The 15,332-nt window shown below is 45.0% G+C and overlaps 1 protein-coding gene across 1 annotated transcript in view; it reads right to left on the bottom strand.

Annotated features, from left to right (window-relative positions):
* Positions 1 to 14,774, bottom strand: part of ADCY8 (adenylate cyclase 8) — a 164,787-nt gene extending 150,013 nt beyond the window's left edge. Inside the window, exon 1 of the mRNA XM_070942014.1 lies at positions 13,896 to 14,774. Coding sequence (XP_070798115.1) covers positions 13,896 to 14,774 — 879 coding nt within the window. The remainder of the gene's footprint in view (positions 1 to 13,895) is intronic.
* Between the last annotated feature and the right edge of the window lie 558 nt (positions 14,775 to 15,332).

The following is a 15,332-nucleotide window of genomic DNA, read 5'->3' as shown; positions in this document are numbered from 1 at the left end:
ACTAGTGATGTCTTGTCTTCTGTGAAATCTTTGTGCAGATAAGGAACTGTTCACCCAGCTGCAATGAACATTCCTTAATCATACTATCCATGATTAGTGTAATCTAAATTTAGGCCAACCGCATATCTCTTGGGGTGAACTGTGCCTTGTGTTAAATAAATAGAAATAGTATATTTCAGATTAATATTCATGATGTTCCTTAAAATGGGGAAGGGATTTTCTGGAGGCCAAATAGACTATTCTTTTCTGTTATATTTGCCTTCCTTCTCCTCCTTTAGAGCTACATGAGGAAGGCTCAGGACTTCCAAGAAGGAATTGGCAAAAAAAAAAAAAGGAAAGAAAAAAAGAAAAGAAAAAAGAAAAAGAAAAGGAAGAAAACTATTCATTGATCTCCATTAGCAGATGAGACTTTACTCCAAACAGATAAAGACCTCAACTCAGGGAAATCTACCTGCAGATTCAAATGACTGTGAGATAGAGATAGAGATAGAGATAGAGATAGAGATGGAGATGGAGAGGGAGAGGGAGAGGGAGAGGGAGAGGGAGAGGGAGAGGGAGAGGGAGAGGGAGAGGAGAGAGAGAGAGAGAGAGAGAGAGAGAGAGAGAGAGAGAGAGAGAGAGATGATGATGATGGATGGACAGGCAGGCAGGCAGGCAGGCAGGCAGACAGACAGACAGACAGACAGACAGACAGACAGATGGAATGTTGCTAATCTGTTTCAAGGCCTTTGAGCCAACACTGTCCAAAGACATTTCCACAGTCATGTGGCCAGCATGATGTCATGGAGCACAACCTTCCCACCAAAGTGGCACCTATTTATTTACCCACATTTGCACACTTTCAAGTTGCTAGGTTGTTTGCAGGAGCTGAGGTGAGGATGGGAACTCACCCCATCACGTGGCACTCAGGTCTCGAACCTGGGCTGCCGGCTTTCCAGCCAACAAGCCCAGAATCTTAACCTTAAAATGACATATTCCTGTATCTTCCTCAAACACGCTTTCCTTCCCCTTTGCCAAACAGAAGCTTCCTTGTTCTATTCAGTCTTGGGAATAGAAAATTGCTGGACCTTAGTTACCCATGTGGTAACCAAGAAGTCGGCGCTTACTCTGAAATCATTACTCATGATCTGGAGACATCTCGGTGAGATTTATTGCAAAATCTGCCGCCTGCGAGGCTGCCTTGGATGGTCATTTGTAAAATTTAACCAGTTAAGAGTGGACATTGATTAATATGGGCAGGCCCCCTGGCAAATATAACTCTGCTGTCTACTGTCTGTACCATCTGCCCTGATTTCCAATCGGTTTCTGAGTCTAATTCATTGTAGGGCGATCCAGATGCTTTGGACAACAACTCAAGTTGGGGTTACAGCCTCGTGGAAACTCAGGGGAGGATGCCCAGAGGTCACCAAGCTAAAATCTTTTGCTCCATCTACCAATCTTTGCAATTAACAAGATATACAGTATATTGGTCACTAGGAATCAAAAATCACCTTGAGATATATAAAAAAATTTCCCTGTTCTCACCCTTCTTGGTGGTCTGTGCCTTTGTCAATCTTGGAGCCTGGGACTTTGAGGGTTCGGCTGAGTATCTTAGCTGTTCCTAGCACTGTATTTTTCTGGACAGAAAGAGTTCTGCCATCATTCCTGGGATCTGTTAGAACCACTCTCCCACCCATGGAAAAAAATTCCAAAGCTGTTTATTAAAACATTGTAGATTAGCTTGAAGCTCTTCAGAGTGGAGTGAAGTGGAGTGGAGTGGAGTGGAACGGAACGGAATGGAACGGAATGGAACGGAACAGAACAGAACAGAACAGAACAGAACAACAGGCATGGTGTCCTCTAAAACCAGGAAGCTAGATGAAAATACAAAATATCTTCTCTGATGGATAAATTGCCCTAAAGAACAGTCTTATACAAGGTTGTCTTCAGGAGTCAAAAAGATGACAATGCAATCAAAGTTAATAGAACAGAACAGAACAGAACAGAACAGAACAGAACAGAACAGAACAGAATAGAATAGAATAGAATCATGATGGCGAACCTATGGCATGCGTGCCACAGTTGCCACGTGGAGCCATATCTATGGGCCCACGAGCGTTGCCCTAGCTCAGCTCCAGTGCACATGCGCATGCCGGCCAGCTGATTTTCAGGCCTTCCGGGCCCACCAGAAATCAGGAAACAGGCAGTTTCTGGCCTACAGAGGGCCTCTGGGGGTGGGTAAGGCTATTTTCGCCCTCCCCAGGCTCCAAGAAAGCCTCTGGAGCCCGGGGAGGGCAAAAAACGGGCCTACCAGGCCCACCGGGTAACTTTTTTGCTGTCACGTGCCAAAAGCAGAGGGCAGGGGGCATTGAATTATGGATGTGGGCACATGCACGTGCAACCCCCCACACACACTTTTGGCACGCGACGGCAAAAATGTTAGCCATCACTGGAATAGAATAAGAGAGTTGGAAGGAATCTTGGAGATCTTCTAGTCCAACCCCCTGCTTAGGCAGGAAACCCTACACCACTTCAGACAAATGGTTATCCAATCTCTTCTTAAAAACCTCCAGTGTTGGAGCATTTACAACTTCTGGAGACAAATCGTTCCACTGATTAATTGTTCTCACTGTCAGGAAATTTCTCCTTACTTCTAAGTTGCTTCTCTCCTTGATTAGTTTCCACCCATTGCTTCTTGTCCTGCCCTCAGGTGCTTTGGAGAATAGCTTGACTCCCTCGTTTCCACCCTAGAAGTCCCAGCCCTGAGTTTTCCTACCACCACTGGGATCATTTTGGCCTTTATTTTCCACATCTTCTTTAGTTCCCCCTTCAGGCCCTGGTACTTCTCTAGCCTGTCATATCCCTTCTTCCAGATGTAACTGTCACTTGGCACCACCAGCCATAGCAATTTATATACCCCTCGTTAGCGCTTTACAATATTCTCTGGGTGGTTTATATTGTCAGAGTATTGCCCCCGATGATCTGGGTCCTCATTTGACCCACCTCGGAAGGATGGAAGGCTGAGTCAACCTTGAGCCGGTCAAGATTGAACTCCAGCCTGTGGAATGCCGAGTTAGCCTGCAAAAGTCTGCATTCTAACCACGGTGCCATCACAGCTCCTACATTGGTCAACACCGCTGTCTTCTAGTCCTTGTCTACTACCACAATGTTTGGTAGGACATTATATATTAGGGCACAGCCTTGTAGCCTGAATTGACAATCTCTTTGGAATAGTTTATATATTAACTTGTACAGTTTGTATCATAGATGATGAGTGTGTAGGTTTATAGCCATGTATAGACATCATCATTTTTGACTCCTAGGAACCACATAGATCTACTCCATGAAATACAGACACACACACAGGAACATGTCTGTGTGTGTGTCAGCCCTGGAGACCATCTTTTTCTTTGGATCTTCAGGGCTGCCACACTTAGTGCTGTGGGAAATTGGGAGGGGGGGTTGCATGGAGTTGGTAGAGTTAATTAGCCATAACAACATTCTTTTCTCGGAGAGTCAAGGACGTTCAGCCTGCACCTGGAGAGACGTGGCTGGGAAGCATCTCCAGTTGGGACGGTGGATTGATTGGACCATGTGATGGATATGTGGGTGCAGGGGGAAAGGACTTAGACTTTCCTTTGGGTGAGAAAAACCTGGGAGCTTTCAGATTCGGGTTTTTCCCAGATGTGCCAATATGACCTCTCTAATAAAATGGAACTTTTTTATTTATTTATTTATTTATTTATTTATTTATTTATTTGTTTATTTGTTTATTTGTTTATTTGTTTATTTGTTTATTTGTTTATTTGTTTATTTATTTATTTATTTTATATGCCGCCCTTCTCCAGAGACTCAGGGCGGCTTACAATGCATTAAGCAATAGTCTTCATACTTTTGTGTATATGTATATATATTAGAGCTTGCTAGCTGTTAGAAAGGAAAACAGCCCAGAACCAAAACCTATGTAAACTTAGTTGTTCTTCAGCCCTAGGTTCTGTGAAATCTCATTCACAAGTTCTTGGGCCCTTTTTCTGCTGACAAACTGCAACTCTGTATTGCTTCCTGGGAGACCCAGATAGCTATTTCTGCCTCTTAAGGCGTCAGCAGAAAAAGGGCCCAAGAACTTGTGAATGAGATTTCACAGAACCTAGGGCTGAAGAACAACTAAGTTTACATAGGTAAAACCTGGCTAGAGAGAATATGCACATAAAAGCCTATGAAAAAAGAAAAAAAAAGATACATACATACATACATACATACATATATATATATATATATTATATACAAAGTCAGCTTATTGCCCCCACAAACTGGGTCCTCATTTTACCCACCTTAGAAAGGATGGAAGGCTGAGTAGACCTTGAGCCTGGTGAGAATTGAACTCACAGTAATTGCAGGCAGCTAGATGTTAAATGCTGCCTTAGTAGGAGGCATTAGCCTCCTACGCCACTCAGGCTTCTTTGAGGAGCTGCCAGCCTCGGAGTCTTCATTGATTGAGGGTGTTACTTGGAATCGTGACACTGTGTTTGTTTGTTTGTTTGTTTAATTTATTTCATGGAGAAAATCTATCTATAATATTTCTAGCACAGGAGAGCCGATGACAAAAGCTGGGAATAGCTGATTCCCACAATACCTTGAACCTTAACAACAAAACCCCACAAATCTTGACTACACATGATGGCTAGTTTACGGCAATGGTTCGGTTTCACATAATATGTTGAATACAATTTCCCCAACTCAAACTTCAATCTAGGCCAGCATGTTGATGAACCCAGCTGCTCTTTAGCAGACCAAGGTTAGGCAGGTGGATAATCGCTTCCCAACAATCCAGTACGAAAGTGTATCAAACGACAGACTCCCTCTCAACCAGGGGTGAAATGCTCCCGGATCGGACCGGATCAATCGCCTGATCCGGTAGCGATTTTTCCCTTTGGTTCGGCAATCTGGTAGTGATCGCTGCCCGGGTGTCATTACTTCCTGGTTTTAACCAGGAAGTAATGTGTTTGAATCTTCTGCACATGCGCGGAAGGTGTGGGCACGCATGTGACTTCCGGCATGTGCGTTTCCAAACCAGTAAGGAAGATAAATAGATTTCACCCCTGCTCTCAACACTGTGGTGCATAATAAATGGCTATGCAGCAGGGGTGAAATGTAAAATTTGTCACTACCAGTTCTGTGGGCATGGCTTGGTGGGGGGGTAATGTGACTAGGTGGGCGTGGCCAACTTTTTTTTTTTTAACTTTTCAAAGCATTTTCTCTAATGCTTTGAAAAGCCTCTCTGCCGATCAGGCAACTCAGCTGGGATCGCCAGAGACTTTTCAAAGCATTTTTTTTACCACCTCTTCAGCCAAGAGGTTGCCAAAAAAAAAATGCTTTGAAAAGCTTCTGACGATCCCAGCTGAGCCACGCGATCATCAGAGGCTTTTTTTTTTTACTTTTAAAAGCATTTTTTAGTCGGAAGAGGTTGTAGAAAAATGCTTTTAAAAGTAAAAAAAAAAAGCCTCTGATGATCAGGCGGCTCAGCTGGGCATGGGGTGGGGCGCAGGGATTTTTGCTACCGGTTCTCTGAACCACCCACCGTCATTGCTACCAGATCGGGCGATCCGGTCCGAACAGGGAGCATTTCACCCCTGCTATGCAGCCTTTGGCACAACTTCCAAAGCACCAGACTGAGGAAGTCCGATCTATGGCCATTAGCTTATCCACTCTTGTGACTGGTCATTGGACAACTGACCATCACTGACCACCTTTATGGACCACAACGGAAGATAAATACGGATTGCTCATACATCACGAGAAAGAGGATGTTGAGGCAGTATCACAGTAACCTGAAAAAGAGTGGCCTCATTTGTGAACCCAAAGGTGCTTTTTCCAAAAGGCAACCGGACTTCCTTGATTTTTTTTGTTTCTTTGAAAATGTTTCACTTCATCATCCATTCTTCAGTTCAGCTTCTTGGATGAGAAGCAAGACATTTTCAAAGGAAAAACAAACAAACAAACAAACAAGAAAGTCCAGTTGCCTTTTGGAAAAGCAGCTTTGGGAGAACCATGACCTGGATGATTGAGACTCTCCATAGATCTTCATTGATGAATTGAGCTAGTTCCTCTTTTCATCCTTTGGTGACACTAGATACACTAACTACATCCACATGGCATAGGATGGGATGGGATGGGATGGGATCAGTGGTGAAATCCAATTTTTTTTACTACCGGTTCTGTGGGCGTGGCTTGGTGGGTGTGACTTGGTGGACATGGCAGGGGAAGGATATTGCAAAATCTCCATTCCCACCCCACTCCAGGGGAAGGATACTGCAAAATCCCCATTCTCTCCACACTCCTGGGGGAAAGATATTGCAAAATCTCTGTTCCCACCCCAGTCTGGGACCAGCCAGACTGCTGGTTCTCCGAACTACTCAAAATTTCTGCTACTGGTTCTCCAGAACCTGTCAGAACCTGCTGGATTTCACCCCTGGATGGGATGGCATGAGATGGGATGGAATAGGATAGAGTAGAGTAGAGTAGAGTAGAGTAGAGTAGAGTAGAGTAGAGTAGAGTAGAGTAGGGTAGGGTAGGGTAGGGTAGGGTAGGGTAGGGTAGGGTAGGGTAGGGTAGGGTAGAATGGAATGGAATGGAATGGAATGGAATGGAATGGAATGGAATAGAAAAGAATAGAAAAGAATAGAAAAGAATAGAATAGAATAGAATAGAATAGAATAGAATAGAATAGAATAGAATAGAATAGAATAGAATAGAATAGAATAGAATAGAATAGAATAGAATAGGAATAGGAATAGGAATAGGAACATAAATAAAAATAAAAATAGAAGAGGAGGAAGGGACCTTGGAGGTCTTCTAGTCCAGCCCCCTACTCCAGCAGGACACTCTATACCAGTGGTTCTCAACCTTCCTAATGCCGCGACCCTTTAATACAGTTCCTCATGTTCTGGTGACCCCCAACCATAAAATTATTCCTAAAACCATTGAAAATATGTGATCCCTGTGAAAGGGTCATTCGACCCCCAAAGGGGTCGTGACCCACAGGTTGAGAACCATTGCTCTATACTACTTCAGAGAACTGGCTGTCCAGTCTCTTCTTAAAAACTTCCAATTTTTAAGCACCCACAAATTTTGAAAGCAATCTGCTCCACAATTGTCCTCACTCTTAGGAAGTGTCACCTTAATTCCAACTTGCTTCTCTCTTTAATTAGTTTCCATCCATTGTTTCTTGTCCTGCCCTCTGGAGCTTTGGAGAATAATTTCACCCCTTCTTCTTTGTGGCAGCCCCTCAAATACTGGAATACTGCTATCATGTCCCGCACAGTCCTTTTTTTCTCTAGACTAGCCAAGCCCAAATCCTGCAACCGTTCTTCATATGTTTTAGTCTCCAGGCCTTTGATCATCTTAGTTGCTCATCCTAGAAGAGGCTTTTCTTTCTTCATACAATTGTTGAAGAATTCCTTGTTGGCCTCGGCCAGGCCTGGCCAACACATGGCCCACAAAGCAATCTTGCATAACCTGTGCAGAAAAGCCAATAAATTCACCGACACCACTGCCATCCCCAGAAGACCTCCAGGCCTCACTGCCACCACCCCTACCTTCACTCGTGTCCCTGCTCTGCTACCCACCAAACAGGTGACGGATGTGCTCAGTCTTAATCTGCAGCCCACAAAGATTTTGAATTTTTAATTTAAAATCTTTAATTATTGAGTCTGTCATCTGCACCTCTGTAACTGTCTGGTTTGGTTCTGCAACCCAACAAGATAGACACAGACTTCAACAGATAATTAGAACTGCAGAAAAAGCAATGGCTACCAACCTGCCTTCCACTGAGGACCTGTAAACTGCACAAGTCAAAAAGAGGGCTGTGAAAATATTTACAGACCCCTCACATCCTGGACATAAATTGTTTCAACTCCTACCCTCAAAACGGCGCTATAGAGCACTGCACACCAGAACAACTAGACACAAGGACAGTTTTTTCCCGAACGCCATCACTCTGCTAAACAAATAATTCCCTCAACACTGTCAAACTAGTTATTAAGTCTGCATTACTATTAATCTTCTCATCGTTCCTATCACCCTATCTCTTCCCCCTTATGACTGAATGACTGTAACCTTCTTGCTGGTATCCTTACGATTTATATTGACTGTTTCCCAATATGATTCGATTGCTTATTTGTTCCCTGTGACTATCATTAAGTGTTGTACCTTATGATTCTTGACGAATGTATCTTTTCTTTTATGTACACTGAGAGCATATGCACCAAAGACAAATTCCTTGTGTGTCCAATCACACTTGGCCAATAAAGAATTCTATTCTAATATATTCTAATTCCTTAATGTGATCTCTTTCCCTCTTCAAGTTTCCCAGGCTTGCCCTAAACTAAAGAATATATATATATATATGTTTATGTAATATATTATATTATATTATATTAAATATATATATACAAAACCGGTTACCTACTTTAAGGGGAACCTGGCATATGCAGAGTTTGCAAATAGGAATGTTCTTTCGCTTCAACCTGGAAATAGGTTTCTTAGCCAATTCCTGATAGAGATTACTGATTTCTGTTTTCCACTTATTTCCCATCCCATCACCAAGTTTCCCTGTGACAAACAAATGAAAGCAGGTTTGTTTGTTTTTTAAAAAAATACAGAAATCTAGTCAAATCACAATCCGATCACAGCATCGCTCTAAAAGCCCAGCAGTGGAACAGAACAGAAATAAAACTCATTCAACCAAAGAGCAAAGTGACTGAGAGCTGTATGTTCCCTGGCTGCAATAAACTAGGAAGATTAAAATGTTTCAGGACTTTAACCCAATTTTAGAGAGCATTTTAAAAAGCTTGGGCCGGGGAAGAAAAAGCACAAGGAAGGGTGTGACACGTCGTGCAGTGTTAGAAGGCACTTCCTAAAACAGGGGTCTCCAACCTTGGCAACTTTAATACCTGTGGACTCAACTCCCAGCAAAGCTGGCTGAAGGATTCTGGGAGTTGAAGTCCACAAGTCTTGAAGTTGCCAAGGTTGGAGATCCCTGTTCTAAAAGATCTTCCCTTGCAGCTCACTTGGACTGCATTAATCTCTCCTATTGACAGAGTTCACCCTGCCAACAAAAGTGTGTATGATCAAGGCTATAGTTTTTCCAGTTGCAATGTAAGGCTGTGGAAGTTGGACCATAAGGAAGGCTGAGTGCCAAAGAATTGAGGCCTTTGCATTCTGGTGCTGGAGAAGACTCCTGCAAGTCCCTTGGACTGCAAGGTGATCCAATCGGTCAGTCCTAGAGGAGATCAACCCTGACTGCTCTTTAGAAGGCCACTTCCTGAAGAGGAAACTTAAATACTTTGGCCACCTAATGAGAAGGAAGGACTCACTGGAGAAGAGCCTCATGCTGGGAACGATTGAGGGCAAAAGAAGAACGGGACAACAAAGAATGAGGTGGCTGGATGGAGTCACTGAAACAGTCGGTGTGAGCTTAAATGGACTCCAGAGGATGGTAGAGGACAGGAAGGCTTGGAAGAACGTTGTCCATGGGGTCACGATGGGTCGGACATGACTTCGCAACTAACAACATTGACAGAGTTGTCACACGGTTCTCTCTCTCTCTCTCTCTCTCTCTCTCTCTCTCTCTCTCTGTGTGTGTGTGTGTGTGTGTGTGTACACAGTTATCTTTGTATACCTCCAAAATTTTGTCCAGAGGGTGTGAGACCTTACTAAAGCCAGCACGTGCCCATCATGTAACACTGGATGTCACTCACTGATGAAACTAATTGAAGACTTCAGCTAAAGACTTAGTTTTGAGGTCCAGCAAAAGAGCCTTTTCTGCCCTGGCTCCCAACCTCTGGAACATCGTGCCCCTCCCCCCAAGGTGAGATTTGCACCCATCTTTTGGCCTTCCAAAAGGGCTCAAAAGCCAGATTCTGACAACTGAAGGTGGTTAATGAACAGAGGTAAAATCCGCCACCCACCCTTTCCTCATGTGTATTTGGCTCTCTTCCTTGCCACCTTTGTTCATTTTTAAGTCAGTTTTAATATTAATATTAACCTAATGTTTTCTTGCATGGCTTTTTATTTGGCTGTAAGTGTAGGAGAAAGAGTGGCAATATCTGGGGATGGAGTTAAAAAGAGGGATCAGCCTTGAATCCCTACGCAGCATCAAGCTGAGTCCCCTTGTGGCTATGTAGGGATTCTAGGCTTATCCCTCTTTTAACTCCACCCTCAGATATTGCTACTCTCCTACGCTTACAACCGAATAAAAGCCACACAAGAAAACGTTAAAATAATAGTAATAACTAAAATTTAATATTAATATTAAAACGGACTTAAAAAGGACTACATAGGGATTCTAAGCGGATCTATTTTTTAATTCCATCCCCCCCCCCCAGGTTCCTTCACTTCTTCTCCTACAGTAAGCCGCCTAGAGTTGTCTCTAAGCAAAATGGCGGAGGGGAGCATACAAATTTAAGAAATAAATGAAGATTTTAGACCTGTCAAGCATCTGCATCCATGTTTTTTTTTTTCCCAGCTCACAAACTTCTAGGTCCATGATGGCAAACGTATGGCACACGTGCCACAGGTGGCACACGTAGCCATATTGGTGGGCACGCAAGCTCAGCTCTGGCATGCATGTGCATGCTGACCAGCTGATTTTCAGGCCTTCTGGGCCCACCAGAAGTAGGGAAACATGCTGTTTCCTGCCTCCAGAGGGCCTCAGGGGGCGGGTGGGTGGGGAAGGCCCATTTTTCTTTCTCCCCAGGCTTTAGAGCCTTTCTAGGTGGGACCAGAAGTTGGCAAATGGGCCATTTCTCGCCTCCAGAGGGCCTCCGGGAGTGGTGGGGAAGGCTGTTTTTGCCCTCCCCAGACTCCTAGAAAGGCTCTGGAGCCTGGGGAGAGAGAAAAACAAGCCTACTGGGCCCACCAGACCATTGTGTGCCAGGAGCAGGGGGAGCGGTGTGTGTGTGTCACACACGCATGCACGGGGGTGGGACATATAGAATTTTGGGTATGGGCACATGCACACGCAACCCCCCCCTGCACTCCCCTCGCTCCTGGCAGGCGATGGCAAAAAGGTTAGCCATCACTGTTCTAAGTGGTTAATGAGCCAGCTGAAAAAGTTGGGAACCTTGCTGCTACAAGAATCCAGTGTATTTCCCAAGCCACAAAGTGTATACATTTTGTGTAAGGAAAGTGTAAGGAATTCTTACCACTTCACCATCAAATACTAAGCTGAGTTACTCAATTCATCTCTTCTTCTGGGTTTGTAACATCATATGTTGAGCCATAAATTAAGTAGGTCAAGTGGGATTGCATAACAGACTAAACCACAATAAAATAAAATATCCACACTTTAAACTAACCCAGCTTACCCTATTATGCAATAGGTGCGTGCAAAACTCAGAAGTTTCAAGGGCAGAATATTCTGTTCTTTTCCAGAACATTCTGTTTTCCTCCTGCTCTAGTTTGCCCCGGGAGAAACTTCTTTTCTGGAAGGAATTGTTTTGGAATAGGAAATAAATCTGAAATGATAGCTTTCCCCTTCCTTATAAAATGCACCTGTTAAATCATTTACTGACCCATTGAAAGATTGTGTGTGGATGCCATTAATACGTGTCAGTCCGACCTTTAATCCTCCTGGCCAAACCAATTTCTAAGCTAGTATAGAGCTTTCTTACATTTGGACTGGATATTGTTGCAGCAAATTATATTGAATTCTGTCACAAGATGGTAACCTGTAGGAAGTTTTCAATCTGAGTATTCGTTCTTTCCTGGAATAAGCATCTGCATAAAATAAACAGCTAAATCGATAAACAAATTCACCATGCCTTCTGGAAGTCAAATTTTTAATAATTGCATTGTTTTAGTTCCCAGTCCTTTTTTTTTTTTAGTTCCCAGAAACCAAACCACAAAGTCTCAGCGTAATTTATCTCTGAATTACCAATTTACCAAATAAATGGCTGAACGATGGTCTACCTATTTCCCCCGAAATGAATCACAACTGAGAATCAGACCACCAGCCAAACTGGTTGTACTGAGCTCTATTTGATTCATATTAAATAGGGTTTCAGAGCTTTTGGAACAGGAACCTGAACAACAGCAGAACAACGCTGAATTCAACTAGCCTGATTTAACGGACAGATGAGAATTGATATAATCCCGAAGGCCTCAGCCACAGATTTAGCAGATATCTTGGGCCACCTGACTACATTCAAGCTGTCATTTGATAAACATCAGAACTAAACAGCTGGGATACCGATGGGAAAGTCCTACGGATACGACAGATAAATACGCACAAGTTTGAACTTGCATGACATCTCACTCCAAAAAATAATAATAATAATAACAACAACAACTGGAAAAAATCATGAAATATCGCAACCTGGCCATCGAAACTACACAGCTATGGATGAAACATGTAAGAGTGAGACCCATTGTCATTGGGGCACTTGGTACCATGTCCAAGAATTTTATAAGATACATCAACAAATTGCAGCTTCCTGCAATAACACCAGCGGAACTGCAAAAAACTGCGCTATTTGGAACATTGTACATCTTAAGAAGGTACTTGGTTGATACCTAGGATGCTGGCAGCAACCCGTATCAACCATCAGCACCAGTCAATGGTATTTGTGATGCATTTTTGAATGTTCAGTTGAGTGAGTTTCATGTTTAATGAATAAAGTAAATAACAACAACAACTGGCCAGTGATCCCAGCTAACAAAACACAGCAGTCAGACAACAAAAATTGGGAAGTATAAGAAGATTGTTATAAAGGCAGAAATCCTACATCCCAACTTGTCCCAGCCTGGGACATTCTAAATGTGTTCAAGTCCCATAATGCCTAATCTTAGCCCCAGCAAAACAACATGGGTGTTGAAGTACCAGACAGTTAGAGGGGAACTGACAAACACATGGCAGCGCCTGGGGAAGAGTCTTGACTAGGTGGCTCAAGTGACTAAGACACTGAGCTTGTCGATCAGAAAGGTCGGCAGTTCGGTGGTTCGAATCCCTAGTACAGGTCTCCTGCGTGAGCAGGGGGTTGGACTAGATTACCTCCAAGGTCCCTTCCAACTCTCTCTCTCTATATATAAAGCTACTCTCAAAACAGCTCTTCTTCCGCTTGATGAACTCTGCTGAATAATTGATCAAATACTAGGGACCCAATGCAGTACTGAATGAGAACTCAGAGGAGAGGGAATTATGTGACATTATCCGGGGACACCAAAACAATTTCTCTTCGTTCTAAAAGTCGGGATCTGTACACATTCCGATGCGATTAGCAGATCCCCTTCCTGGCCTTGGTGGCATTGAAGACTATTTTGAGGGGGGGGGAGCATAGGGTTGACTCAGAGACCCACTGCATCTGGGTGCCCAGATTAAAGCAGCTTCATTTGGTGTAGGAATCCTGTGCTCTAGCTGGGAATCTACAGGATATTTCTCCGCAATGATCTGGCAACCCAGAAGCAAGGAAGCCCAACTTGGGATGACCTTGTGTAAATTTTCTTCGGCCGTCCGTAAAAGAAGACCGGGACACCAATATGTTTTGTGGCTTCGCCCTCCGTTCTGATGCTCCCTGTAGTGGCTGGACTTCAACTCCCATGATAGCAGGAAAGGATCAACTTAGGATAAATGAGACTCGGGAAGGAGACTATCCTAAAAAGTCTCTTTCCCTTTGAGTAAGTAGCGCTATTAACCCCACTTGCTTTTGTAAAGGGTGCTGTGTTCCTCTCTCTACCATAACGACAGACAAAGATCTCAGAGTCCTACACATCTTAGGCTGGAGATGCCACATTGTGTCCTAGTTAGGTTTGCTCGAGCAATGATCTGCCACTGCTTCCAACTATTAACCCTGTGAACCAACTTGCCCAGTTTGGGGGGGGAGGAGGGGCGAGAAAGAAGAAGAATCCATAAGAAATACCTGATTGATGGAAATCACCACCTGTCTAGGGATGAAGGTCTGCATGATGAGCTGCAGGAGGGAGGTAACTAAGCCAGCCAAAATAGCCCAGGTGAGGGGCAGAGGGAGCATGCTGTAGGTAGCAAAGAGAGTGAAGAGCACGTAGCCAATGCCGTCGCCGAGGAGACCACAACCCAAGCCCGCAGCCAAGATTTGGGTGGCCATCGCCACCCAGGTGACCACACCGCTGTACTGCAGGTAGGTGTAAGAGGTCGTGTCCTTCCTGACCACCACTAAGGCACAGATGACCACTTCGATGCCCGTGAAGAAGCCCAGCAGAATGCCCTTGAGGGGGTCCATGGGGGCCGAGGCCAAAGTCAGGTGGAGCAACAGGAGAGTCAGCTTGGTGAGCACATCCAAGATGTTCACCACCACTTCTGACTTCCGCCTCTGGCCCAGGAAGTAGCGTTGGTAGAGGCGCTCCAAGTCCCGAGACTTGAAGGAGTTGCGTAAAGTGGGGAAGATCACACCCCGGTAAGTGTAGCCCCAGTTCAGGAAGAAATCGGAGTTGCTGGGAGCACAATCCAGGTGCAGGAAGCCCAGATCTCCACTGCTGCTGCTGCGCTCGGGGAAGACTTTGGTGCCCCCGTTGTTGTGGCCACTGAGGCTCTTGCCCGCGGACTGACGCCGGGAAGGGTGGCTGTGGTTGGGGCAGCAGGACTCTTCGGAACCGAGGGCTTTGCCACTGCAGTGTTCTTGGATGAAACGCTGCTCGGTGATGTGGCGCACGGCAGTCTGCCACAGCAGGCGTTGGGAGCGGGCACCGCCGCTAGGGGGCGTCTGGTTGATGGTGTACAACTCATCGCTGTCGCTCAAACAACGTACCTCGGACAGCTCCATCATTGGGTGGGAGGTCGGAGCAGGAGGAGGAAGGTCCCGTCACATTGAAAGGCAGCTGGGTTCTTTTTTTCCCCGTCCCCCCCACCTCTTTGGCAGGGGGATCAAAGGTCAGTCAGCGGCCGGCAGAAGACAGGGTCCTCCCCATGCCTTCGTTGGCACTGGATATACCTTGGCAGCAAGGCAGGGCTTCGCCAACTGCATCCCCTCCGGCTTCCAGGTCAGCTGGGCAGGATGAAGAGTAGGGCAGGAAGGCTGGTTAAGTGGAATCGGAGCCACAGGCCCCCAAGTCCCGGCTGGTAGCTTCCATGGAGCCCTACACCCAAAGTAAAGGAAAACCACAAACACCTGGGCGCCTTTGAGATGGTGGGGAGGGGCAGATCCCCAAAGAAGCCAGTTTGGAAGCTCCCATCCTACATTCTTGAGGAGCCACCACCGCCTCCCCGGCCCCCTCCTTGTTTTTCTTGGCAGCCTTCCAAGTTTCAGGCAGGAGGCTTTCCCATCCTTTGAAGTTCCTGAAGTTCCTTGCAAGCCTTAGACGGAATCCAAGGAAAAGAGAAA

The sequence above is a fragment of the Pituophis catenifer genome, unplaced genomic scaffold (genome assembly GCF_029215685.1).
Source record: "Pituophis catenifer annectens isolate HBS135680 unplaced genomic scaffold, rPitCat1.0.hap2 SCAF_3, whole genome shotgun sequence".
In the NCBI taxonomy this organism is placed as follows: Eukaryota; Metazoa; Chordata; class Lepidosauria; order Squamata; family Colubridae; genus Pituophis; species Pituophis catenifer.
The sequence above is the reverse complement of the archived record's forward strand: the minus strand, read 5'-3'. Positions and strand labels throughout refer to the sequence as shown.